This window comes from Sturnus vulgaris, chromosome 18 (assembly GCF_052056855.1).
Source record: "Sturnus vulgaris isolate bStuVul1 chromosome 18, bStuVul1.hap1, whole genome shotgun sequence".
Classification (NCBI taxonomy): domain Eukaryota; kingdom Metazoa; phylum Chordata; class Aves; order Passeriformes; family Sturnidae; genus Sturnus; species Sturnus vulgaris.
The window spans coordinates 926,929-953,022 of NC_142260.1; the positions used below are offsets into that span (position 1 = coordinate 926,929).

General features: G+C 40.2%; 2 protein-coding genes across 2 annotated transcripts in view; both read left to right on the top strand.

Moving 5' to 3' along the window:
- PIK3C2A (phosphatidylinositol-4-phosphate 3-kinase catalytic subunit type 2 alpha) overlaps positions 1-21,095 on the top strand; it is a 50,794-nt gene extending 29,699 nt beyond the window's left edge. Inside the window, exons 11-33 of the mRNA XM_088175253.1 lie at positions 47-260; positions 343-465; positions 1,867-2,034; positions 4,210-4,318; positions 5,036-5,178; positions 5,805-5,993; positions 6,447-6,540; positions 6,796-6,890; positions 7,218-7,398; positions 7,915-8,019; positions 9,048-9,140; positions 9,382-9,511; positions 10,935-11,071; positions 11,744-11,913; positions 12,150-12,306; positions 12,714-12,823; positions 13,977-14,184; positions 15,878-16,002; positions 16,416-16,533; positions 16,625-16,706; positions 17,128-17,237; positions 17,476-17,601; positions 18,104-21,095. Of these exons, the coding sequence (XP_088031379.1) occupies positions 47-260; positions 343-465; positions 1,867-2,034; positions 4,210-4,318; positions 5,036-5,178; positions 5,805-5,993; positions 6,447-6,540; positions 6,796-6,890; positions 7,218-7,398; positions 7,915-8,019; positions 9,048-9,140; positions 9,382-9,511; positions 10,935-11,071; positions 11,744-11,913; positions 12,150-12,306; positions 12,714-12,823; positions 13,977-14,184; positions 15,878-16,002; positions 16,416-16,533; positions 16,625-16,706; positions 17,128-17,237; positions 17,476-17,601; positions 18,104-18,286 (3,170 nt within the window). The 3' untranslated portion in view covers positions 18,287-21,095. The remainder of the gene's footprint in view (positions 1-46; positions 261-342; positions 466-1,866; positions 2,035-4,209; positions 4,319-5,035; positions 5,179-5,804; positions 5,994-6,446; positions 6,541-6,795; positions 6,891-7,217; positions 7,399-7,914; positions 8,020-9,047; positions 9,141-9,381; positions 9,512-10,934; positions 11,072-11,743; positions 11,914-12,149; positions 12,307-12,713; positions 12,824-13,976; positions 14,185-15,877; positions 16,003-16,415; positions 16,534-16,624; positions 16,707-17,127; positions 17,238-17,475; positions 17,602-18,103) is intronic.
- Positions 21,096-21,197: 102 nt separating this feature from the next.
- On the top strand, positions 21,198-25,430 carry RPS13 (ribosomal protein S13). Its single transcript, XM_014876371.2, has 6 exons — positions 21,198-21,295; positions 21,549-21,597; positions 23,150-23,228; positions 24,105-24,274; positions 24,616-24,716; positions 25,353-25,430. Exons 1-6 carry the CDS (start codon positions 21,273-21,275, stop codon positions 25,384-25,386), a joined length of 456 nt encoding a protein of 151 aa, XP_014731857.1. The 5' UTR covers positions 21,198-21,272; the 3' UTR covers positions 25,387-25,430.
- Positions 25,431-26,094: the final 664 nt, after the last annotated feature.

Genomic DNA, 26,094 nt, shown 5'->3' on the forward strand with positions numbered 1-26,094 from the left:
GTGGCTAATTTAGAAAGAAATGCATTCAAAATGAATTATCATTTAGGTTCACTGCAGCATGAAAACCCTCTGAAAATGAGTATAGACCAGTTAACAAGAGCAGTTGAGGCCCTTCTGCAACTCCACACAAATTCCTGCAGCAGTTCAGCAGCAATTTCTGCAGATGAGAGTAAGAGTACCAAGGAAGCTTGGACTGCCTCAGAACATCTCCAATTCACAATATTTGCTGCTCATGGAATTTCTTCTGGTTGGGTGTCAAAGTAAGTGACTCACCCTTTTATAGATTTTTTTTTTTAATGTTTTTATGATTTTTTAATGTCAAACTTTTTTTTCCTTGTCCAGTTATGAAAAATACTACTTGATTTGTTCTCTGACCCATAATGGAAAAGATCTGTTCAAACCTGTTCAGTCCAAGAAGGTTGGCACATACAAGAGCTTCTTCTACTTGATTAAATGGGATGAACTGTAAGTGAGTTTAGTCTGTTAAAACTCAATAAAATGCTTTGTTTTAGCTAGCTGCTGAATACAGTCAGTCATTCAAGCAACTCTTGGTTCTAATTCCATTTCAAGCATCCAAAGAACAATTTACTGATGGAAATCAGAGTTATTTTTTCCAGATGGTATTTCAGTACTCATTTTGAAAGGGGGAATGGAAATGCTGGACTGGTGCCCTGTGCTAATGTGTTTGTAGCATACAATTACAGGGAGTTGGGAAGGTTGTAACATTCCTTGCAATGGGAATGGCTTGAGCTGCTTTAAGAGAGATTAAATAAAGCTTGCTTGTATGTGCTGCTCAATTTATGTAAATGGAGAGGAAAAGCAACTCACTTTTACTAACATGAATGTTGAATCAGATTTTGTTCCAAATACAGAGGGTAGAAAGGAAGAAGGAAGAGCATGTAGAGAAAGGATGGGGAGATGAAGGCAGGTGAAAGGGGAACATTTTTCACTATCCATGCACAGCTTCATCTCTGCCACCTGAGTTTTCAGGCAGCCTGTCACAGCTGCAGCATCATGTGAGCTCCATGTGCCCCATATCCACTCTCCTGTTTTTAAAGGTCAGAGATAGAGCCTAAGGAATACCCTGAAAGTTTGTGGTGAACAAATTATTTCAGACTAGCAATGAGAGTTTCTAGAACACCTGCCTTCAGAGAGTACTCCAACTGCATTTTTTTTTCTGGTGATGCATGGGATTAATTGTCAGATTTTTCTGCTGGCAAGTACTAATGTATTAGAGTGAAAGGTGTGCTAGATTGCTTAAAATCTGCTGACAAGTGTAGTGCTTTATAGTGCAATTGTCAAGTTTTACAGAGAAATCAAATTGAAAGAACATTTTTAGGCAGTAAAAGCAGTGTAAAAAGAAGTGGAAGTTTGAATAGCTCAGTGAGGTGTGCACTCCTCAGCTGCTTGCTTTATGGGTTTTGTACCATTTAGAATTTAACTTTCAGTAGTTCTTAATAAATTCTTTCATTTGGACAGGAAACTATTGTCAGCTGACCCTTGCAATCTGAAAAATGAGGAGGTGGCAAACGTGGAATTGTGTGTGCCCTTCCTAGTGAGTGGAGTGGGAAAACTGGTTATGCTGGACAGGTCAATTCTGTGCAAGGAATGTGATTTAATAGACAGAGATTTAAAAGGGTTGTTCCAAATCTGAATACAGTGCAGAAGTGTAATTTAGCAGGTTTTACAAACTATTGGTGTGGGAGATGGAGTGAAATATGATTGCATGGATATTTAACACTTGTTCTTCAATGTTAATTAAGTTTTTGAAAGCAAGAAGCATAAATGGATTATATGGATAAGCCTGTAGCTTACTAACTGCTGCCTTTTTTCTAATTGACTTATTTTAATACTTTTATTTTATAGAATAATTTTCCCCATCCAGATTTCACAGTTGCCTTTGGAATCAGTCTTATGTCTGACTTTGTTTGGAATCCTAAGTCAAAGTAGTGGGAGTTCCCCTGACTCAAATAAGCAGAGAAAGGCCCCAGAAAATTTGGGTCAGGTTTCTCTACCTCTTTTTGATTTTAGGAGGTAAGTATCCCAAACATGGGTAAGGTTATCAATATCATTTGCTCTCCACACCCATAACTATAGAAATTGCCTCTCTGATATTGAATATAGAAGGACATGATAAAGGTAAGGATTGTAAACTACACTGATACAGAAAAAAGACATGTCATTAAAGAGAGGACAAAATGTGGTCCAGTGTTGTAGGATTTCCACCTAACTGGCTGAAAGAACTTTACTTCTGGGGGAACTTGAATATTGTTTGGCTGATTATACCCCAGAATATTCTAGAATTATTCCTTTTGATTTAGAGCTGGATTTATTTTAAGCAATTAAAATACAGGGACGATTAGCAAGTGTGTTAAACTTGCAGCATATTCCTGGTTTGAGCTGCCTTTCCTTCAGATACAGCTGCTGGTTGCTGTTACACTTAGTTTTTCACTAAGAATGAAAAGCCTGCTGGAACTTTCCTAAGCTGAGTGTTTCTGGATTGGTTCGAGTTGCTTTGTTCTTCCAACTTTGATGACAAAGTGCATTCCAAAATGTTTATCAGCTGCTGCAGCTCCTCAGTGAGACATGAACCAGTAGCCTTGAACCACAGGAGCCCAAATCACACATCATGCTGCAGAAGGGATCACACCATTGCAAAACAGCTTCTGCATTTATGTTTAAGGTTTCCTATTAGTGTGTGCTGCTGACTTCTAGGTCTTCCTGGAAGTTTAAAAAGTCTGCAAGGCTGCAGAAAGGCAGCCAGATCTTTCCTGGACAGTTACTGCTGTGTGCTCCTTGTGGCTTTTTCGTGTGCTTCTGGATTTGACTTGACTTGTTCTGCTTTCTCTTCTGTGTGCTGATGATTCCAACAGCTCGAGGGTGTCACAGAGTTTAGGATTTCCTGCATTGCCAAGGTGACCTGCAGCTGCTTTCAGTCTCCATCAAAGCTTGGATTTCTTTTCCTAAACCATGCTTATTTCAGCTTTATGCTTCAATGTTGCATTTCAGTCTCCTATCTAAATACCACATTTCACAGTATTTGAAAACACAGCTTTTGATTGGAATTGCAAATTTAATCTTGCCTTCGTGGTGCTCTCATAGGAGTTAGTTTGGGGAGAAAATTGTATTTTCTGTTTGTGCAGAGCACTCCAATGGTGTGTGCTGTGCCAGAGCTTGCTGGGTGGCAGGCAGGGGGCAGCTGTGGAGATGCTCAGTGATTTAACTCACTTGCTGTCCACATCAATTAAATCCAGACCCAGGTCATTAAAGCTGGTGGCCAAATATTCCAGTTACAGGTGAAAATAGCATCAATGGCAGGCAGGAGCTAAAACCTGAAACGAACTGAAATATAGGGAGAACAAAGCTGGTCATGCATGTGTTTTGGAAGAATCCACGGCCAAGTGAAAATTCCTTCTGCTGAAGTGCATGTGGAATGGCTTAAAATGTCATTACTTGTGGATGAGACAGAAGGCTGTGGCAACTGTATTAAATTGGGGAATTATTAAAAAGAATAAACTGTTCAGTTGTGCTTTAGTGGCACGATTTGGTAATCTTGATTGGCATGACAAGTTCCTAGTTAATCAATATTTACATATAACAACCTGTTCTTTATTTGAAATACATATAAACCCTAAAATGCCTTTCAAAATACACTTATGGGTTGGCCTTCAAGCAGAATTTTGAGCAACATTTTGATTTTAAAAGGCTGATAGAAGTTTTCAGTACTTAACATTCAACACTTGAATGATTTATGAAGTGTCTTCAGTTGTGCCCCACTACATTTGGAAATGGTATTAATGTTGGGAATGCACTGACAAATGCAAATGTCATTTGATATGCCCTTGCAGAATCTGGTAATGTGGGAAGTCCAAGCAAATGGTGATGCCTGTAAGATTCATATGCCTGGGCCTTTTTTCTAGAAGCTAAGAAGAGTGTGTGTGTGTTGGGGTTGTGTTCAGTTTTTTTCTCAGAGGCAAAAGCATTCCTTTTCTGTCTTAAAGAACAGGGAGCACTTACCTCTGTCAACTAAATCAACACTGAACTTTTTCCTTTGCCTTTTCCACCTAAAAGTTGTGTGCAGCCCTTTAAAGCACTTAAAGTACAGAGGACAGCCAGTGAAAATCATTAAATTAATTTATCAGCTAATGTCTTGGTGAAGTAAACAGACTGTGGTACTAATAGCCTGTACATGTTTTTTTTTTTTCTCAGATTGCTAACTTGTGGGACAAAGCTGTTGCAACTGTGGACTTCATCACATCCTCATCATGTGTCAGGGATGGCCAGTAAGAAAGGAAATATGGAAAGAGTAGTATTGCAGGTTGTACATAATTCTGATTTACTCTATGCTTTGTTTGAATATTGTGACTTGTAAGTCAGATTAGATGAAGGCTTTGGGGAGAGGGAAAATAGTGCTAAGTCATCTTTGAAAGTCAGTATAGGATAGTGATTTCTAAACTGGAAGGGCAAAGAATAGCAAGCTCCTGGAAGTCTCTGCAAATCTGTTAGTGAAGAGAAATCAGAAGGGCTTTGGCATTAGATGCTGTCAGTACTGGAAGAGAATGTTTTATAAGCAATCCATAGAAATGTGTGCTGGCATGGGAGGTGTCTGGACACAAGCAGCAGCAATTCCAGCTCCTTTACAGAACAGAAGCACCTCTGTGTCTCAATTCAGGGTTCAAATTTCCCTCCAAAGAGAAGGTGCTCATGCTAGGCATGGCTCAGCAGTCCCCAACGTGGCCTGAGTGGGTGGTTGGTTGGAACCCACTGGTGTGGGTTGAGCAGCTCTGTGATTATCTCTGCTGTCAGCATTCTCACTTCTCTGCTGAGGAGAGCTCCAGCATTGTGCACAGCTGTACATTGGGTCATGTAGGAGAATTGAGATGGGAAAAAATATTCAGTAAACACTATCTGGGGACTGGTGCACTTGTAGGACTAAAGAGTTCAGACACCCAAACATCTGAGATTGCTGGAAGGGTGAACTTGCTCTACTTGAGGATTTGCATCATCTTTTTTCTTTTTTTTTTTTTTTCCCCAGATTGACTTCCCATCCCATGCTTTTGATATTGAATATAAAATGCCTCAAGCTGCAAAGACTACTGTGCATCATTCTGTAGAAACATTAGAAAAGCCACTGAGGGAACGTCTCCTTGGCATTCTCTCCAAGGACAGCACCATTGGGTATGTCCATCTCTTCCAGCTGGGCTCTTTTTGCACATGACAATTTGTAGCTAGGCTATGGAACACTCACAAATTCTTAAGTTTCTGTCATTCTTGTTTGTTTTCTCTTTTGAAGACCTGTAGAGACATAAACAAGAGATTGAATAAAACATGTGAAATCATGGTACTGACAAGGGATTTCCTTTTGCTTTCCTGGTGCTGTAATAGTTCCTTGCTGCAGGACTGCTGCCCCTTTGCCTGTTCCAGTCTCACCTGCTCCTGCTGGGCAGTTTCTCAGTTCCATGGGAGCATGGCAGTGTCAGCACTGTTCATGTTCCATGGAAGCTTTTCTGGCAGCCTTTCCTACTCATCTGCACCAAACTAACATTGATGGTTTTGGTTGATTTCAGCTTGTACTAAAACTTAATTTTGTCCTGCCCAAATTATAGATTTGGACAAATGTTTCCTTAATGTTTGAGGCTTTATTGGGCTTCTTGTTTTGATTTTTTGTGGAGGAAAGAGTAATTTCAATGTCATTCCATCCTGTGTGTTAAATTATCTGTATGAATACAACAGTCAGTGGCATTGGGGTTATTCAGGTGATGGTTTGTCATGTGCATTATAAAATGAAATGTTCTTGTCTGCAGGCTGTCAAAAGAAGATAAAGAATTTTTGTGGGAGAAGAGACATTATTGTTATAGCCATCCTAATAGCCTACCAAAAATACTGGTTAGTGCCCCTCACTGGGACTGGGCAAGTCTTCCAGAAATATATTCCTTACTTCAGAGATGGCCTCCTTTATCACCCTTAGCTGCACTGGAACTACTTGATTCAAAGTAAGAAAACCAGTGTAAATAAACTCTGTGTTTTGTTCAGCATTAGATGACTCTGCTTTGGTAGAAGATCCTGGAATGGTGTTCTGAGGGAAAATACTGTCAGAATTTCTTGTGTCAAATATTAAATATTTTTAACATTTTAAAGTGCTCACTTTATTGATGTAGGCTTAACCAGGTCATGTAGTGAAAGCACAGCAACAGTGGTGAGGGTTCTGAAGTGCAACAGGACAGGAGTTGATACAGGCAGAGTTCTGAGAGGTTTGAGTGTGTTTGTCCTGAACATGAACATGTGGTTGCATAAAGGGCTTTGTACCTGTAGGTCCCTTATTGAGCTTTTAGAGACTTTATATGGTTGCTTTTCTATCTAGCTGATCTCAAAAAAAAAGAATAAGAAAAAAAATCCTACATGAACAGAGAGAGAAAACTTGATGTGGGTTTGTGGTGACTTTCTAGGTTTGCTGATCAGGAAGTACGAAATACAGCTGTGAACTGGATGGAGACACTGAGTGATGATGAGTTAACAGATTTCCTCCCTCAGTTTGTACAGGTAAGACTTTCTGCCTACACAGATGTTTGAATTTTTCTGGCTCTGGAAAACCCAAAGGAATTGCTTCTGGCTAGTAGCACAAGTGCAGCTGTGTGCCTTGAACTGAACTGCACAGCAGGGGAAACAATTTGAATAAATAATCACTTTGTGACAGTCTGAAGTATTTGTGGTGATTCTGTCTGTGCATTAGTCACAAAATACATCTTCATCAGGAATGAAATGCAGACTGATTGATGTATTTTCCATTGTATTTAGGCACTGAAGTATGAAACCTACCTTGACAGTGCTCTTGTGAAATTTCTTTTGGCCCGGGCACTGGGAAGCATTCGGATTGCTCACTACCTGTACTGGTAAGGGTTTCCTTGTTCCATTGCTCCTGTCGTGTGTGTGCCACAAGATTGATATTTCCAGATAAAAAATCCTTCTTAACATCATCATTCAATAACATAACCATGGCTGTTATAAATGTAGATCCTGGTTTTTGGTTTGTTTGGGTTTTTTTAAATGAAAGAACAGATGGTGTCTCTACAAAGCACAAACTTTTTGTGTTTTCTATCCTGTATATCAGTAACTTCAGACATACATAGTACTGATTCACTCAAATATTCCAATGTCTTAATATTGCATTGTTTGCTGTATTTTCCATAGGAAAACTTACCTTACATCCTTTATTTCAGGCTTCTTAAGGATACACTGTATGATACAAAGTTTGGTGTAAGGTATGAGCAAATTCTTGGAGCTTTTCTTTCAGTCTGTGGAAAAAGGCTGAGGGAAGAGCTGGAGAAGCAGACCAGGCTAGTGCAGCTCTTTGGAATGGTAGCAGAAAGAGTAAAGCAAACGAGTGGATCTGCTCGACAGGTGTGTATACATTTTTAATTCAAAACTAATCCACTAAATTGTCTTTTTAGTCTAAATTCAAAATGTTATGTAAATGTATAGGAAGATTTATGAACCTGCTGCTCTGCAAAGTTGAATGAAGCTGATGCTTTTGTTAAGTTTGTCACCTGAAATGCATGGTGGTGAGATGATGGGGCAAGAAAGTATAGGATGGTTTCTGTGTATGATCAACTGGAAATGGATTTAAACCTGTTAATGCTGAAGAATGATCTCATCATGCTAAAGAATTGGATATCTGCTTTTGTGCTGATAATAGAACTTGCAGTTTGATGGAGTGGGATGCTGTCTTGTGGTTCAGTCAAAAAAACCCCACAAACGTGTGATGAGTGTTGCACTGCTAGGCTTGGGTATTTTTAATAGCTATAGTTTCTAGTATTCCTTTGACATTGAGGGGTTAAAGTAGTGCCTTCAGGGTAACTTTGTCCAGAAGTTTTCTGTAGATGCCTCAGTTCAGCTGAATTTTCTTTTTGCCCTCAGGTTGCCCTGCAGAATGGCATGGAGCGTGTGCAGTTGTTTTTCTTGAAGAACAAATGTCGTTTGCCTCTCAACCCCAGCCTCGTGGCTAAAGAGTTAAATATTAAGGTACTGCACGTTCAGGGTTTCAAAACCCTTTTGTAAAAATTACATCTAGGTAAAACTTTTGCTAATGAAAAAATCACTTCAAGTGCTTGCAAGCTCTTTATGCTGTGGAGATGGGGTTTTATTAAAAATGCTGATTGAATAAGGCAGCAAAATTCACTGAGCAAAGATAAAATATGTCCAAATACAGTGTAAAACCAACAAAGGCACTTGTGTTAAAAAATGCAGACATATATCTGTAATAAAATATTACATCTTCAGACCGTGTCTCCTGAGACCAGCAATCCTGGTTATAGCAAAGCAGGGCACTACTCCAAGTGCATGAAAAAGTCCTGTGTGCATTAGTAATCAAAAGAGTAAATTGACCAAGAATATAGAGTTCAAGCAGTGGGTGAATACTGTGAAACTCTGAAACTTCCTGTTACTGTGTCCTGAGATGCTGGGGAGGGAGGCAGTAGCTTTATTTTATTGTGAAGATCCAGCAAGTAATAATGTAGGAGAAGCAGGTGAATTGTTTTTCCAGAACTCTGCAAGGCTTCACAATATCTGTTCAACCACAGTCTTGATTATATCATCATGCATGACTGAAAACCTAAAGGTTTGTTAATGCTTGAACAAATCCTGTATTTGAGAGACAGCTCATCTCACTTTCCTTCTCTACTGTAACTATTAAATCATGAGCAGAGACTTGAAAGGAGATAAATGAGAAAATACTGAAATAGACATTTTTAATACATCTTCTAGGTTTCGAAAAAAAAGCTGCTGATAAAATATTTATTCATGTTTTCTTCACTCTTCCCTTCAGAATGTATAAAACATCACTGTGCAGCTCTGTTGGCTTTTGTACAAGAATTCAACAAATAAGAGCCCAAGGGCTCGTTATTCAAAGGGAGCACGTATTCACCACAATTGAAATGTTACAAGTCTGAATAGACACATTGTGTGTCAGACCTGCTCGTTGTCACAATGTCTTGTTTTCTGGGCTAGCAGGAATAGTCCTTTCTGCCCATTGACATTAATTCTACTTGCAGGCCTGTTCTTTCTTCAGCTCCAATGCAGTACCACTCAAAGTTGCACTGATAAATGCAGACCCGCTGGGAGAAGAAATTAATGTGATGTTTAAGGTAGGCCTTACATGTGTATTGGAGAAAAGAAGTCGAATGATAATCACTGTTTCATTGGTATCAATTAATTTTAGCATAGACCAATAAGCTTAGTTATTTGTGAGTTTGCTCCTGTGTCTCTAGAAAGCAACATGTGAACAAGCCACAAACCAGAAATCTAGCACATGTAAAAGTTTAATTGTAGCCTGTTTCTCTTCCAAGCTTACTGTGTCACTGGTTAACTTTTATTTTTCTGTTTAAGGTTGGAGAAGATCTGAGACAAGATATGTTGGCTTTACAAATGATTAAGATCATGGATAAGATCTGGCTGCAGGAGGGACTGGATCTAAGGATGGTTATCTTCAAGTGTCTCTCCACTGGAAAAGACCGAGGTGCTAAACCAGATGCTGCCTTTAATCTTTGCTCCCCTCCTTCAATTTCTTGTCACTCTGGTAGTGAAAAACCTCTGGGCAGAAGGTGGCAAGGAACAATTCCACTGCAAGGGACTTCAGTACCTGAGAGTATAATAAATTAGATTGTTCTGAATTTCCTGATGGCTCAGTGGCATCCCAATGTATTTCTTCTCTTGGGCTTTCTGTGTCAATGAACAGTGAAAAAACTAAGGCTGCTCTCACTGCAACACCAGAAATTAATGGTTCTACAGCAATCCTTATTCTGAAAGTTTAATTACAGTGGAAATATTGCAATGCAAACCAAAATGCTGAAGTGTTTGGAATCTGCTGCAGCCGGGTCAGGGAGTATCATTCTCATACTGAAAAGAGGAGAAATTTGAACCAGCCTTTGACATGCATACACACACTGTCCCCCAGAATTTGTGTCATATTCTGGTGAAAGTTCCCTGGCAATATGAGGCTGTCTCTGGGCCTTCAAAGTAGGGCACAGAACTCTGAGTGCAAGGACTGCCCTGCACCTTGAACATGCTTTTTGGTAGTTTCAGCTAATTCTCTCAAGCTGGTCAATAGAAACCAAAGATATTTAAGAGGATAAACAAGAACTTAAATATTTCTTCAGTCAGATGAACAGCGTGACCAAAACTCTTAAGTACATGGAAAAGATGGAAATTTAGGTTGGCAAAACTAAGCAAAAATCTTCTATTTATAAAGACATGCTTTTTAGAGAAACAGATGGCTTTTCCTCCTACTCTGAATGATGACTTCATTTATGTAGCTTTTTTTTTTCTTGCTGCTCCTTAAAGTAGTCAAAAACTTAAAAGGGAAAAGTCAAATGGATGTAAATTACAGATGTACCTTTAGTAGCTCTTGCCAAGATAGAAGTAAAATTCTGTTAATCAACTAATAGTTTTCCTTTTATGACTAAGCTGTACAAATATTTTTAGTAAATTATATCTCCAGAGTAAGGCCACATATAAAGCCCCCTGTCTGATCTGTTTGAACACTTGACAGCAGATAAAGTTACGAGATAAATTCACTGTCAGTGGGGGGGAATTGCCAGCATCCAAGTATTATAGATAAAAGAAGTTTATGTGGTGGAAACCAGTTATTCAAAGTAGAACTAAAGTGTGCATTCAGCACCTGTAATGAGTTGGATTGCTCCATGTTTCATGGTTTACTTTGTAACACAGTCAGTAGAAATGCTTAGAGGACTCATAGAATTATTTTTACACCTAACTGGGTTTTCAAGGAGATTGGTCTAAGACTGTAAGATTCATCATTGTTAGGAAAGTTTATAATATAAAATGTAATAAATTAAGAATAATATAATAAAACATAATTATAAAAATGCAGCATAACTTAAGGAGATCGCTAAATACTCTTTATTTTATTCTATATCAAGGCATGGTAGAGCTTGTTCCTGCTTCAGATACACTCAGGAAAATTCAGGTGGAATATGGAGTGACAGGTTCTTTTAAGGACAAGCCTCTGGCTGAATGGTTGAGGAAGTATAATCCTACAGAGGAGGAGTATGAAAAGGTAACCTGTCAGCACTGTTCTTTTTTGAAGATCTTTTAAAAGGGCTAAGTACAATCTGATGAAAGAATGAAATTCATATTCCAGGTCTTCCATTGAAATTTTTGGTTTGTATATTTAAGAAACTTAATTTATTTTATACTTGAAAAAGAGCAGATTAAAATCCCCCCTGCTATAAAAGGGAGCCAGGTGGATTCTCAAGATTCTCATCAAGACTTTTTATTCGATATAGAAAAAATATATTTTAAATTTAAGGTGGGGGGGAATACTGGCTGCTTTTCATTGTAGTTCAGGAGCAGTGGCCTCTTCTTGTAACAGGAGGTTCAAAAATTAAAATGTTTTTTTGGGCTACAATGCCCTTACAATACTTTGGAAATGCTGGACTTGTACCCTTTTCTTTGCTAGCATAGGTTTGTGATTTGTCTTCAATTCCTCTTTTTTCTTTCATTTATGTAAAAAACAAAATAACCATTTTTGCTGTAAAGTGGGGTATCAAGAGATTTTGGCAAAGCTAACTGTTTGAAGAACAGCATTTGGTGGGGGAAAAAAAAGCAAATTTAGAGTCTGTTTTGCCTGGGTTGGATTTTGTACTCATCGAGATTGACTGTTGAATACATGAATTATGTTTTTCCACTGATATTTGATCTCAATTCACTTCTTTTCTCCCCCTGCCAGGCTTCAGAAAACTTCATCTACTCTTGTGCAGGATGCTGTGTAGCCACTTATGTCCTGGGAATCTGTGACCGCCACAACGATAACATCATGCTGAGGAACACTGGGCACATGTTTCACATCGACTTTGGAAAGTTCCTGGGACATGCCCAAATGTTTGGTAGCTTTAAAAGGTATTTTGTGTGCCTAAGCAATGTGGAGAATGAAGTGCTTTTCTCTCCCAGTGTTGCTGTGGGAGATGTGCTGGAGGTGCAGTGCCATGTGAATGTGACCCAGCACTTGGGAGAGGAACCCAAACCTGTGCAACAGAATTCATGGAATTTTAATATCATTACCTCAGGGTGGGGCTGGAGGGCAGCAGGAAGCACATGACAATGATGAACTCATGAATTCTGTGCTTTTTGAACAGGGATCGAGCTCCTTTTGTGCTGACATCAGATATGGCTTATGTCATTAATGGTGGGGAAAAGCCCACAATTCGCTTTCAGCTCTTCGTGGATCTCTGCTGCCAAGCTTACAACTTGATAAGGAAACATGCCAGCCTCTTCCTTAACCTCCTTTCATTGGTAATCATTTCTCACATTCAAGTGAAACTTGATAGATCTCTCATGCTGGGTTGTATTAAAAACCATGCTTTTTATGCTGCAGAAATTCATAATGCAGGCTTTTTTTTAAAGCCAGAAACATCTAATCTACTTTTTGGGAAAATTTATTTGGAGTATTTTAAGCTTTTTTGCTGCCTACCTCTTCCTTGAAAATTTAAAACTAATATACTACCACAAATCGCACTGCAAAGAGTTTTTAACTGCTTTTAATTCAGCAGAAATAGTGAATAACTGCTGATTATAAGTAATTGTTGTCTATTGCTGTTAGTATTTAGCAATTTAGTGCAGCTGCAAATGAATTAGTGGGTCTAAGTCTTAATCATTTCAGTAAAAAATCATATTGAGTTTTGAATTTCAATTTCTTGTAGATGCTTTCTTCTGGGTTACCAGAACTAAGCGGGGTTCAGGACTTGAAGTATGTCCAGGATGCTCTCCAGCCCCAAACAACAGATGCAGAAGCCACCATTTTCTTTACAAGGTACTGCATAGGGGAAAACTAAAATATCTCCCAGTATCATCCTCTTAATAGGAGATTTCTGATAGGAAAAAATGCACTAGGAATGGTCTGTACAAGTTGAACAGTTACACTGTACAATCATAAAATATCAGTTAACTACATAAGTAAGATCAATTCCATGAAAGAGTACTGGTGTGCTAAAATACCTTGCAGATTTTAGGGGTGACTTTTTGTCCAAAATTGGTTTAAAGTGCTGAGAGTAAATAATTCTGTCTGGCTGCTCAACACTTACATTTTGAATACATGCTCAATTGTTTAGTTACAGAGGAGTGTGTGATGGAAAGCATTGTACAGAAGCTGTCTCTGGAGAAGTGCTCTTGCACACTGGGGAGGGGGGGACCATGCCCCTCAGTAAGTGGAGGAGTGCATGCAGGGTGACCAAGGTGTTGCTACACGTTAGAAAAATGTTACTGTACTTCAGATATACAGGGGAGACTGCAGTGGTGTGCATGCAACTTAGAATCATGGCAAAGTTATGGTGGGAAGGGACCTTTAAAGGCCATCTAAGACCAATCACCCTGCAGTGAGCAGGGACATCCTCAGCTAGGTGAACTTCCTCACAGACCTGTCCTGACATCTACAACCTCTCTGGGAAACCTGTTCTGGTGTTTCACCACTCTGACTGTAAAAAAAGTTTTCTATATATAATCTTGATCTATCCCCATATACTTTATCCCTTGTCCTCTTATAACAGGTCCTGCTAAAAAGTTTGTCCCCATCTTTTTTAAAAGTTCCCTTTAAGAAGGAATGGCCTCCCCATGATGTGCCATAATCAGATGTCCCCAAAGCCTTCTCCAGTGTGAGCAATCCCCATTCTCTGACTGTTCTCACAGGAGACGTGTTCATCCTTCTGATAATTTCTGTGGCCTTCCTCTGAACCTGCTCTAACAGCTCCATGTCTTGCCAGGGCTCCAGAGTTGGATGCATGTCTGGAAAGCCTTCTCTTCTTCAATAAAAACCTATTCCAAAGTCTGGATACTGAGTCTTCTATTTTATGTTGATATACTATTTATTTAGCCCATTGATTTCTTTGTCAGTAAGAAATAGGACTTTTTTCTCAGTCTGAGGTACTGACAGACCCACTTTTGTGTGTTTTGACATTTTCTTTTTGTAGACTGATTGAATCCAGTCTGGGAAGTGTTGCCACAAAGTTCAATTTCTTCATTCACAACTTGGCTCAGCTGCGTTTCTCAGGTCTGCCTTCCAATGATGAGCCCATCCTGTCCTTCTCTGCTAAAACCTATTCCCTCAAGCAAGATGGCAGAATCAAACAAGTGTCTGTGTTCACTTACCAGAAGAGATACAACCCAGATAAACACTATGTGAGTATGTGGGAGCTGCTTCCACTCAGGGAGGATCATGGTGTGTTTTTCTCCAACAAGACACAGCAAGGACAGCTGAGCAAAACCTGCCAGGGGGATATTGCACTGCCTAAAACGTCACTGTCAGCAATAAAAACCAGGCACAGAGGAGGAAAGCAGGGCATGGGAGGGGATTGTCTTCCAAGGTGGCTGTTTGGGAACTGGCTGAACGTGGATCTGGGGTAAGGACAGTCCTGGGGAGGGGCTGTGACACATGACAATCACCACAGCCCACAGATCTTCTCACTCTTGTTCTCCCCACTGTCCCACTGCTGAGGGGCTGGCAGTGAGTGAGCAGCTGTGTGGGTGCTGAGCTGCTGGCCAGGGTAAACCAGCAACAGCACTGCTGGAGTACAGACTGGTATTTCTAGCATCCCATAATATCTTCAAAATGAAAACACCTCTTAAAAATCATCTAGGAGGAAGTAGAAAGGGCAGAAGTAGTGTTGGTGGAGATGATTTTAAAATAGAGGAATTTGAGTCATGTTGATGGGCTTTCATGGAGCTGCTTGCTGTAAAATGGCTCCTTCCTGAGTAGGAGTTGTTAAATCAGACACTCTGGTTTTGGTCTGACCTTCCATTAAAGTTTGATTGTTCATCCTAAGTAAAAGCATTGTTTCCTGTACTAATGCACTTCCACTCTTAGTCCTATTACAGGTACCAGCTATTTGCCCACAGGATTTTAATAGACCTGGGTTACACTTTGAGACTTCATGTTTGTATTGCTATGCAGATGTGCAACCTTCTTCAATTTTTTATTTGCTGGGCTGGAATAATCAGCTCAAGTTACACTGTCCTTAACTCTTTTATAAAGTGAGCTACATTGATAGATGCAAATGTATGTCTCTTTGCAAACTGTGTTTGCTGTAAATGTCTTAATCTGGTAAGACACCAGCAAGGAAAGGTAGAACAAATCTGAAGTGAAGAGCTTTGTACTGAATCACTGTATAATAAATGTATTTGAGTATTCCTGGTCTAAGCCAAAACAGCCTTGCAGGAAACTGTTAGGATGGTCTAGATTCTGTTTAGATTTTTGAAGTTAAATTATATGTTATAAATTTAACTCCTCTACCCATAAAGTGAGGCCACTGAACTGAATTTTCTGTGCAGCTCTCAAGCTTCATTTCCCTTGGATAATGTGAATGTATCCTGGGACTGTAGCCACAATACTTTGAATAATTCTGTTTATATAATGCAGTGCACTTGCATCCTCCCACCAAATTATCACTTTAAAAGTTGAATCTTTTAGAACTGGGAGGAAATGAAATTGAAAAATGTGGTAGTTCTGGCTCCACAGATAGATGTCTTGCTGGAATCCTGCACCAATGTTAACATTTTGTATACCTGGTATGAACTTCCAATGAAGCTTCAAAGGGAGAGTGTGCACAGCTCAGCCTTACCTTCCTTCATCATCCTCCTCTCAGCTGTGGCTCTACCTTATGGGAAGACTGTGTGATGTTACCCTGCATTAAGGACTATTCATAATTCTGACTCTTCTGTGAAATGCACATGGTGGAATAAGGGATATAATAATGGGATATGCATTCAGGAGAAGGATTACAGTAGGAGAAAGAGTTGACTGTGAAGAAAATTGTTGTTAAGTAATTCCATAATATTTGTATATAAGCTCCTTTCATTTTTGTGTTTTGGGCAGATCTATGTAGTGAGAGTTTTGAGAGAAGGACAAGTTGAGCCAACGTTTGTCTTCCGAACATTTGATGAGTTCCAGGAGCTCCACAACAAACTTGGAATTCTCTTTCCTCTTTGGAAGTTACCAGGGTATGTTCCCAACTGCCTCATCACTATTTCAAAAGCAACATAACTGCTCCCAGCTGGGTGGAGGAAGAAATAGTTTGAAAAGGAGACAAAACTGCTGAGGGGCAAACTAGACTTCAAAGTTGGCAATAAAGGGAGAAAACAGTTGAGTTGTCTCTCAGTAAGAAGGAGATCCAGAGAAGCATCTCAGTGTTGTGGTCTGTGTTTCATATCACATATAAAAATTACCTGTAAATATTTCCTTGCCTTTCTGGAGTGTCATAACCTATTGGCATGCTGTGTTTCCACTCTGGATTGGCAAAGGGAAAAAAAAAAAAAAGGATGTCAGCACTTCAGGATAGAAATAACAATGGAATCCTATTGTATTTACTTCTGCTAAATTAACTGAAAACTCTTGTGTTGTTCTTCTCATGTAGCTTTCCTAATAAGATGGTTCTGGGAAGAACACATATCAAAGATGTAGCAGCCAAAAGAAAAGTGGAGCTCAACAGCTACATACAGAGCCTGATGAACAGTTCTCCAGAGGTGGCAGAAGTGAGTACACATAATTTAAATCAAATGCAAGTTTTCAAGTTTTGGCACTTTTTAACACTCAACTAACATGTAATATTTCTTCCAAATTTAGTGTGATCTTGTTTATACTTTTTTCCATCCATTACTTCGTGATGACAAAGTGGAAGGAATAGATGGAATAGCCAAACCTGCAGGTAAGGGATATTCATAAACTGGATGATATAGTCAGACACATTTACAGTGTGAATCTTTGAAATGTTTTTTACTGAACTGTAGTTTTCTCTCATTGAAAACTGCATCATTGTCTTTTCAAGTGTGCCTACATACAGTTTCAAGGACATACATACCAAAAATTGCAATAATGTGTATGATCACTTGGGCTTCTTTATGGCTTGACTGAATTATTCAGGTTTTTCACTCCAAACCTCTAAGCTGGTTCTGGGAAGAGAAGGCAAAAAACCTTTAAAGGGGCCTTATCCCGTTAGGGAACTAGAAATAAAATCAGGAACTGAACTTGGTTTAAGGCTTGTATTTTTTCCCCATATGTGATAAGTCAGTGTAGTAGTGATGAAAAGGTACCAATATTACAGAAGAAATAATTGTCTGTTATTTCAGATACAAGTCCATCAAGTCCTACCTCAGGCAAAGTGGGAGGAGAAGTGAAGCTCTCCATATCCTACAGAAATAGCACTCTGTTTGTCATGGTGATGCACATCAAAGACCTGGTAAGTGGAGATGCTGCACTCACTGCCAAACACTTTCCATTTCCTTCATTACCACCTTGACTTAGATTGATGCAGGAATAGTGAAACTCTCTCTTTTCCTCTATATTTTCCAACTGGCTGCTTAATTAACTGCTGCTTTTGATTAGGTTGATTGCAAAGTCTAGACACTTGAAAAAAAAAATGCGAACAGTTATGCACTAATTAGTTTTTTAAATTTGTCTTGTTTCTTTGGCTGTAGGTTACAGAAGATGGTGCAGATCCAAATCCCTATGTGAAAACCTATTTACTTCCAGACACACACAAAACATCCAAACGCAAAACCAAAATCTCCCGGAAGACAAGAAACCCAACTTTCAATGAAATGGCAAGTTAGAATTTATGTGATAACTTCCTATAGCTTACTGTAATCTCTTATTCTAAGCAGAAATGAAAACATTGTCTAAAAAAATTGTGAATATGTATAAATGGAAAAGGAACTGTTTTCAACAACTGGTTTTTTGCCCTGTTTAAATATAAAGCAACTGAGTGGGTCAGTGTGCTATTACAAGGAAGCAGAAATTTCTCAGACTGACTCTTAGGAGTGATGTGGAGAAGATAAGGAATCTTAAAACTAAAAATCCCCCTGCCCTGGATTCAGTGGCTGATGAAGTGGAGAAAAATGAATTCAGAAGTCATGGCGTGTAAATAATACTTCAGTCGTTTTAAACACTTAACATTGGGAGTGTGAAATAAAATAGGGATGTCCTCGAGCCCATTGTCTGAGACAGGGACACACTGAATGGTCCCAGTGTGCAGTTCAGCCTTCTGTCAGTGACTGGGTGATTTCTTTTGGCTAACCAGAGAATTCTTGACTTCTCACCTCCTAGCTCGTGTACAGCGGGTACAGCATGGAAACCCTGAAGCAGAGGGAGCTGCAGCTGAGCGTGCTCAGTGCAGAATCCTTACGTGAGAACTTCTTCCTGGGTGGGATTACACTGCCCCTGAAGGACTTCAACCTGAGCAAGGAGACTGTTAACTGGTATCGACTGACTGCTGCACCCTACCTGTGAGCTCAGAGCAGTTTGTACTCACTAGTGCTTTGTGCATCTTCCTACTTGAAGATAACCTGTACATCTTAAAATAAGAGACTCTCCATTTCAGCAGATTACGTTGGACCAATGTTCAGGTAGCCTAATTTGGAGGATTGCAAAAAACAAACTGGTTTATTATACCCATGTGATGTTATCAAAGCATCATTTGTAAACATTTAAGAGTTGTGGGTAAAGGAAGGGATTTTTAAACCATCTGTGAAAGTGAGATGAGCAGTTTGACCATGCTGGTTGGTTGAACCATAACTCAATCATTAGGCCTGTGGATGCAGTGCATTTTTGCTTTTAATTTGTTGCCTCTGTTGTGTCATCCATGACATGATGCTGGAGAACATCAAAGAAATTGCATATTTTAGGATTACATTCCCACTACTAAGGAGACATCACAGAAACAGCAACAAGTAAAATTTTGGTGGCTGCACACGCACTTGTAAAAATGAAGGTTGAAGGGCTGGAAAAATTCCTTAGCATTACATCTAATCCCAGATTCATGCTTCTCTGAGACTTACTGGAGTGAGTGCCAATAGTGGAAGTTGTAAATAATGGTGCCTTATAATTCAAATGCTTCTCTTTTACCTCATTTCTGGTATTTAAATGTGTATACATATTAACTTTCAGCTCCTTATAAAGGGGGAACATTCTCATTTTGATACCTTGCAGGTTCTACTGGAAGCCTTTTCCCAGGATGTGTTATTTACAAATAGCATCATTTATACTGATCTTCACAATTTGTTCAACTTAAATATGTTTTTTCCTACTCCATCTTCTACCCATGGTCTCCAAAAATTGCATGAAGACTGGCTGAATGTGGTACTGTAGGGAATGTGCCCAGCTTCTCCGTGGGGGGTTTTTGTTGTAATTTCTAGAACTTTTCAATACTGCAGTGATTAAGTGTGGAACAGATTCAAACACTAATTCAGAGTGTCATTTGCATTTGTGCTTCCAGGGAAAGGGTGGCCTCTAGTTGAAAAGCACTACTGCTGGATGAATTGCAGGCCAGAAATTAGTTCAGTTAACAGCTTTGAGAGAGAAACTTGGCTGGGTTTTTTTTTTTTCCTTTAGCAGTTCACAGCAATACTGTTTCTCACTCCCAGTAAGAACTACTCCCTCTAAAATACTTAATTCCGAGGAAGTATGGAAGAATATATTCCATGTGAATATATTGTGACAGTGGAGTGCAAATGTCACTATCTTCTGTTAATACCACTGGTTAATTAGGCCTTTCTGCACTACAGGTGTCACCCTTTTGTTCACCTTATTTGGGATTTAGGATGTTCATGTTCTGTGTAAACAAGGCTCTAAAGTTGCACACTTCTTTAGTACAAAATCTTGAAGCAGACTTGCAGAGTGAAATATGCAACTATGAACGAGGACACAATACAGGGAAAGCCTTCTGTCTACCCAACACTAAAATGCTGTTTTATCATCCAGTTTTCCTTCCCCTGCTACTGACCAATCTCCCTTCAATGCAGAAGAGAGAGCAAACTTGAATCTCCTGGTGCCTAAATGATTCACGGTCCAATTTCATAGGAATTATTGCAATTACAAAGCTAATGATACCTTGAATGTTAGAAACTGGGCCAATACTAATGGGCGCTAACAAATCCCAGCTGTAGTAGGCATCCTCTGCATATTTTTCATTTAGTATATAGCCTGTAAATAATATATAACTAACTAGATATATTTCCTGCTCACTTGATGCTTTTGAGACTTACTCCATTCCATCATTAGAATCACAAGTCACTTAAACACAGGAAAGTAGACTACTGTTTTTGTGAAACGTTCCATTGTGAAATAAAATGAAAGCAATATGGACTGCCTTTTTTGCAGTTTGCTATTAAAGCACAGTGTCTTACAGCACAAAATACAATTAAACTAAAATCATTTTTAAAATTATTTGCAGTTTTAACAGTTGTCTGGACTGAAAAAAAAAAAAAAAGTATAGTACTGTATTGTTGTTAGCACATGTCCTGACTTCTGATTTAATCTTCTTCATAGCTTAACTCATTTTGTGCCTTTCCCTTCCTTTTCAAATTCGTCACTGGCTGTAGCTTTTTATGCTCATGGATTTTATGTTGTCTGTGGGATCTGGCCTTGGCCTCTCCTCACGTGTAGAGGACCAGCACCAAGCTTGCACTTCTTTGCACTATTCTCAGTTATGAAAAAAACTGATTGTTGCAATAAGAATTTACCGTGCTACGTAAGAAAACCCAAGATGGATGTGAAAGAGGGAACTAATTTGATTGGGATGGAAAGCTTGAAAATGTAGTTTTAACAGCTTTTTATATCTTGTTTAATGAAAAGGAAAAAAAAATCTTTTATGCACAGTTTGACCTGCAGCCAGAAGTGTAATTGTCCCTCCAGACCTTGTGTTGGTATCCGAGAGCAGCAGCTTGCGCTAGACCTCTTCCTCTACTAACCTCCAACTTTGCACTGAACTTTTTATTACTGCCTTTGTACGACCTCCAGCTGCCTGTCTCTGCACGCGTGGGCGATCTTTGGTAAACGCTCTTTTCTCTATTTCTACAACTGTAGGGTTGTGTAGAACCCCCCGTGACCTGCCTTAAGGCCGGGGCCCGCCCTGCCGGGCGCTCCCTGACGGGGCGGAGGGCGGCGAGAGCAGGGCGCCTCCCTCCGTCTGTGTATCTCTGAGAACCAAATACTTTAATTAAACGGTAATAAAGATGTACAATACGGCCCCGCGTCGGGCGGGTTCGCTGTGACTCCGTAACTCTCCTGTAAGTACATTAAACACTATTCTGGAATAAAACCCAACGCGTGGCCAGCTCTGTGACGGAACGGGAAGGGCGGGCGGGACGGCTGAGGGGGCCGGGCGCCGCTGATTGGCTGTGGCGGGGCTAGGGGCGGGGCCTCATCGGGGGCGGGGCTTTTCCCGGAAGCGCGTGGGCGGGGCGTTCCCTTCCTGCGCTCTCTCGCCCGCGCCATCATGGGTCGCATGCACGCTCCAGGGTGAGCCGCAAGGCCGGGCCGGGGCCGCGCCCGGGGAGCGGCCTGGGGCTGCTCGGGGAAGGGCTCGGGGGGCGCCGCGAACCGGGCGGGAGGCGGGGAAGGGGGGTGCGGGAGCGCTGCGGAGCGTGTGGGGATGGTGAGGCAGGCGGGCCGCCGTGCGAACATGGCGGCGGGGTGGGGAAGACTCAGGCTGTGGGCGCGGGGCCGGGTCCCTCAGCTCGGGCCTCAGTGTCTGATGCGCTTCTTTCCGCAGAAAGGGCCTGTCCCAGTCGGCCTTGCCCTACAGGCGCAGCGTGCCCACGGTGAGTACCTTCCCCGGAACCTTCCCCAGAGCTTTCCCCTGAACCTTCCCCAGATCCTTCCCCAGAGCCTTCCCCGCACCGTGCGCCCTCCGGGACCCACGGCGCAGCTCGGGGTGCCCGCGGAGGGAAAGCAAACGAGAGCTGTCGTATTTTGTGTCATCGTTTCCAAATTGCGGCCCGTGTAAATGCTTCCCCGGTATGAGATGGAACAGGCTGCCCGGACTCCTCTGTGGAACATTCAAAACCCACCTGCATGCGCTCCTCTGCAGTCTGCTCTAGTGACTCTGCTTTGGGAAGGGGCTTGGATTAAATCATCTCCACAAGTCCCTCAACCCTAAAAATTCCGTGGTTCTAAGATGCTTCCTCAGTATAATGAGGATCAAGTGGCTTTTCCTGGCCAGATGATTCCCTCGGCAAAGAAGTCTCTTTTCATCTTTGTACCTTTTTCTATTTAAGTATTTTTTAAAATACTTTGAGTCTGTATGCTAATGATTCCTAGAGATTAAATGATTGTTTTCACACTCGAGTTTGCAATTGTGGAACAAATCGATTGCCTTCAAACATAATTACAACTAATTTGTCGGTAAGGGGACTAAACGAGGTAGTTTTGGTGTGCTCTTAGTTCTTTCAAATACTTCCACTTAAAAAGGCTTTCTCTGTCCTCCGTGGCAAAATCATTTCTTGGAGGATTTGTTTGTTGGCAGAAAAAACAATTTGTGGTGCGTGTGGAAAAGCGTGGAGTAAAAAAAATCTGAAATTAAATACATACAATTAAAAGTATGGTAATATGAAGCTGCTTGAAGGTTGATGGTTGAACAATTGTTATTAAATAAAAAAATAGGATGATCAAATGCTATATTGGTTTTTAAAAGATCCCTTGGGGATTTTTTTTTGGCATAGTTTTATTTATATTTTGTCCTAAATAATGATCTTTTGAGAACTCCCATGTTTATTTTTGCTATGCTTTTCTATTTCATACCGTGACAGTACTAAAAAGTAAAAAATATCAGGAGCTTCTTTAGCTTATTAATAATCATGGAAGGCGTGGTTTTATCTTTACTGTTTATCATAAAATTAATAGAAAAGGCACAATCCTATCTTGGTAGGTTCATTTCATTTTTTAATTAATTAGTGTGCCTAAAGTCTGTTTTTTCACTTATCTATGTAGGTACTGAGAGGTGGCTAAATGGGTCTCAGTTAAATGGGTCTCAGTTTTGTATTTGTCAAAAGACTTAGGTAAAGAATTCCTTCCCAATGGCAGTGATTTTTTTTTGTCTGTAACATTTTGTTGGAGGCTTTATGGAGTTTTTTAAATGGTGACTCTCATCTTTATCTCTGCCTTCCCCTATGACATTTCACTAGCACTATAGGTTTATTATATACTTCAAAATTTCTATATCATTAAAAGTCCAATTTCAGTTCTTGATTGTTTTCCGAGCATTACAAAGCATGTCTTTCTACCATTTATTCAAAGTTTTCGTGTAGCTTGCCTGTGTCTCTGTATTAAGCAGTTGTTAATCAGTTGGGGTTTTGTTTCCCTAATTTTCTTTAGTGGCTGAAACTTACTTCTGATGATGTCAAGGAACAGATCTACAAGTTGGCTAAAAAAGGCCTGACTCCCTCCCAGATTGGTAAGGATTATAAACCACTCCTTAGTGGGGACAACCCGCATTTTTCTGACTCTAATATTGTAATTGTTCCTTCAGCCTGTATTAAGTGACATGCTAAGAGAACACAACATTTCTGTACCTGTGTTCACTGTGGATACCACAGAGTTCTAGGATAATATCCTGCCCCAAGGATCAGCAAGTCCTACACTGGGACATTGTGTGTGCTGTTCTTGCAGGGAGCATATTTGGTGAGACAGTGGGTTGGTTTTTGTTTTGTTTTTTTTTTTTTTACCAAGTGGAAGACTTGGAGCATCTCTTTCATCTTACAGCCTGTCCTTAGGAGTAGCCACTAATAGGTGTTCCAGGGAAGTTTGGTGTGCCCAGTTTCCTGGAGGAAATTTTCCAATACCAGCAGCTCTGTGGGATTTACTGAGCTGCACCATGGACTGGTTCAGGGAGCTGAAGTGTTTGCATGGCACAGCTTTCTATGGTCATGAGCTATGTATGTAGTGTAAGTAGGTGCTGTGTAAATGAATTTTTTTATTATTATTATAATCTTGAAAGCAATATTAATTCCTTCTAGAGGGATCCATAGAGTGAATACATTGCTTTAATGAGTCCTGTTGAAAATTTTCCAGTATTATTGGAAAAGAGGAGCACCTCATGTGTTACTGCCTAAGCATGATGGGGGAGTCACTTGTCTTTAAGTGTTCCTGCATACAGTGTTTCAGCTTCTGTAAGTTTATTTTGCTCACTAATTGTCTACCATTTCTTCACTTGTCACTAGCAAGGTTGACAAGACCTTTTTTGGATAGCTTGTAAGTGTCGGGCCAGTTTCACAGAATCTGTTGGTGTGTGTTTCTTCTCTTCAGTGTAAGATGTATGTGTTTGTTTCAGGTGTGATCCTGAGGGATTCCCATGGTGTTGCCCAGGTTCGCTTTGTTACTGGCAACAAGATTCTGAGAATCCTTAAATCCAAGGGCCTGGCCCCAGACCTGCCAGAGGATCTGTATCACCTGATCAAGAAAGCAGTCGCTGTTCGCAAGCATCTTGAGAGGAACAGAAAGGTGAGTGCTCCTTGAATTAAACAACTCAGTGTCTGATGTTAAATCACACTGTAGTTCATGTACAGCTTGACAAAGCAAAGACTCTTTGTGTGCTGTCAGCTCCCCTTTGAGTAAACTTCTGAGGCTGGGGAGGCATTTTGATCAAGGAGAATGGACTCTGAAAAGGATTTTAAAAGCAATGTTTAAAACATGTATTGCTGGTCCTGCTCTGACTTCACTGAAGCTTTGGTGATGGAATTGTGAAGTTTTTAGCAGTAGCTGTGGATTATTTACTTTACTCATCTGAATTATACATTGAGATGTCTGTAGCACTGGGGATGTCATGTGACTTTGTTTTCCAGGACAAAGATGCCAAGTTCCGCCTGATTCTCATTGAGAGCAGGATCCATAGGTTGGCTCGCTACTACAAAACCAAGAGAGTGCTGCCACCCAACTGGAAGTAGTAAGTGTGCTGCATTCTCTTGGCACTAAGGCTGCAAGGTTTTGTAAGCTGTGCTGGTGCTGTTACTCAGAGGGTGAGGAGTGCATTGTGAAAAGTGTGTATCACACACCAGGCAGCAGAGAAAAAGTGTTTTCATAAATAATCAAAATAACTGTTGTAACTCTTGGATAAAAATCATGGTCCCAGCACATGGAATTACTAGCAGGCAATTTCTGTAAAACTTAAACCGTGGTCTTGGTTCTCAGGTACTTTAATAGTTCATGTCACTTTCAAAACTTACTGAGAAATGGCTTAATAGCTGTGACAAAAAGGGAAGCAACTTGTAGTTTTTCTCTAGGAGAGGTAATCACCATAGAATTCCCATAGATATTAGGATTAGCCTTGTTTCTCTAAGGAGACTTAAGAACAGCTAGCCTGGTTTTTAAGTATATGGTTTTGTGCTGTCACCCTAGAATTTTCATTGTAAAAGGAAGACTAAAATCTTAGGCCATAAAAATTTCTAAGTAGTAATTTAGCTACTGGTAGTAGTTAAATCATAGTTTAAATTTCTCACTGATGGCTTCATTTTTGATAACTAGTTTGAAAAATTGCCTGTGCAATTAGTATTTATTGTTTCTGTCTCTTCTCTCTTTTTAGTGAATCATCGACAGCTTCTGCCCTGGTCGCATAAGAGCTGGCTGTGACTTACTGAAAGAATAAAACTTTGTTACCTGAGTTGGTGTTGTCTCTAAATGATTTGGTTGGTGTGTTAAAAGCTTCTGCTTGCTTTAGGAAGCTGCATGTAAGCAGGACGTTTTCCAGGTGGAGCAGGCATGTGGCTGTGGTTTCCATATTGCTGTCCTGCACTATCATCAAATCTGGGTCATGGTTGTTGCAGTGCTACACCAGCTGGATGTTGGTTAAACTGGTTTGGTTTTTTTTTATTACATGAGAGCCTCGAGTTTAGTGCAGTGCCCTATTCATTCATTGCAAATGTGTTTTATTCACGTGGGGCTGTGCCTCTGGTGTCCTGCAGAACTGGGGGAGAAAGCAGTGACAGCAGGAAGATATGGAAATGCAGAAATTGCAGAAGGGGTTAAAACAAAATTGGAGAGGTTAATTTATTCATTACAGGTTGTGTGGAGCTGCTTGCACAGAGAGCTTAAGCAGACCTCAGCCAGTTCCTGACAGTAATTTGCTGTCATTTGTAAGTAATTTTAAGAGTAATCTTCGAGATTTGGGTAAATGTAGACAGCAATTTTAGCTCTTAGATGTTGTGTCTTTACTGGAATAATTTTCCCTAAATCCAGAGTGGGAGCTATTGCACAATCATTGTTGCCAATGTGCCTCCAGCTTTCTAATAGCTTTGACCTGAAGTTACCTTTTTGCTGAAGAAACA

What these genes read in the sequence shown, in the direction of transcription:
- RPS13 (XM_014876371.2), top strand. Translation starts at nt 21,273, where the DNA reads ATGGGTCGCATGCACGCTCCAGG. An exon ending in GGTCGCATGCACGCTCCAGG is followed by an intron (nt 21,296 to 21,548) that starts GTGAGCCGCAAG and finishes TTCTTTCCGCAG; the next exon opens with AAAGGGCCTGTCCCAGTCGG. An exon ending in CCTGACTCCCTCCCAGATTG is followed by an intron (nt 23,229 to 24,104) that starts GTAAGGATTATA and finishes TGTTTGTTTCAG; the next exon opens with GTGTGATCCTGAGGGATTCC.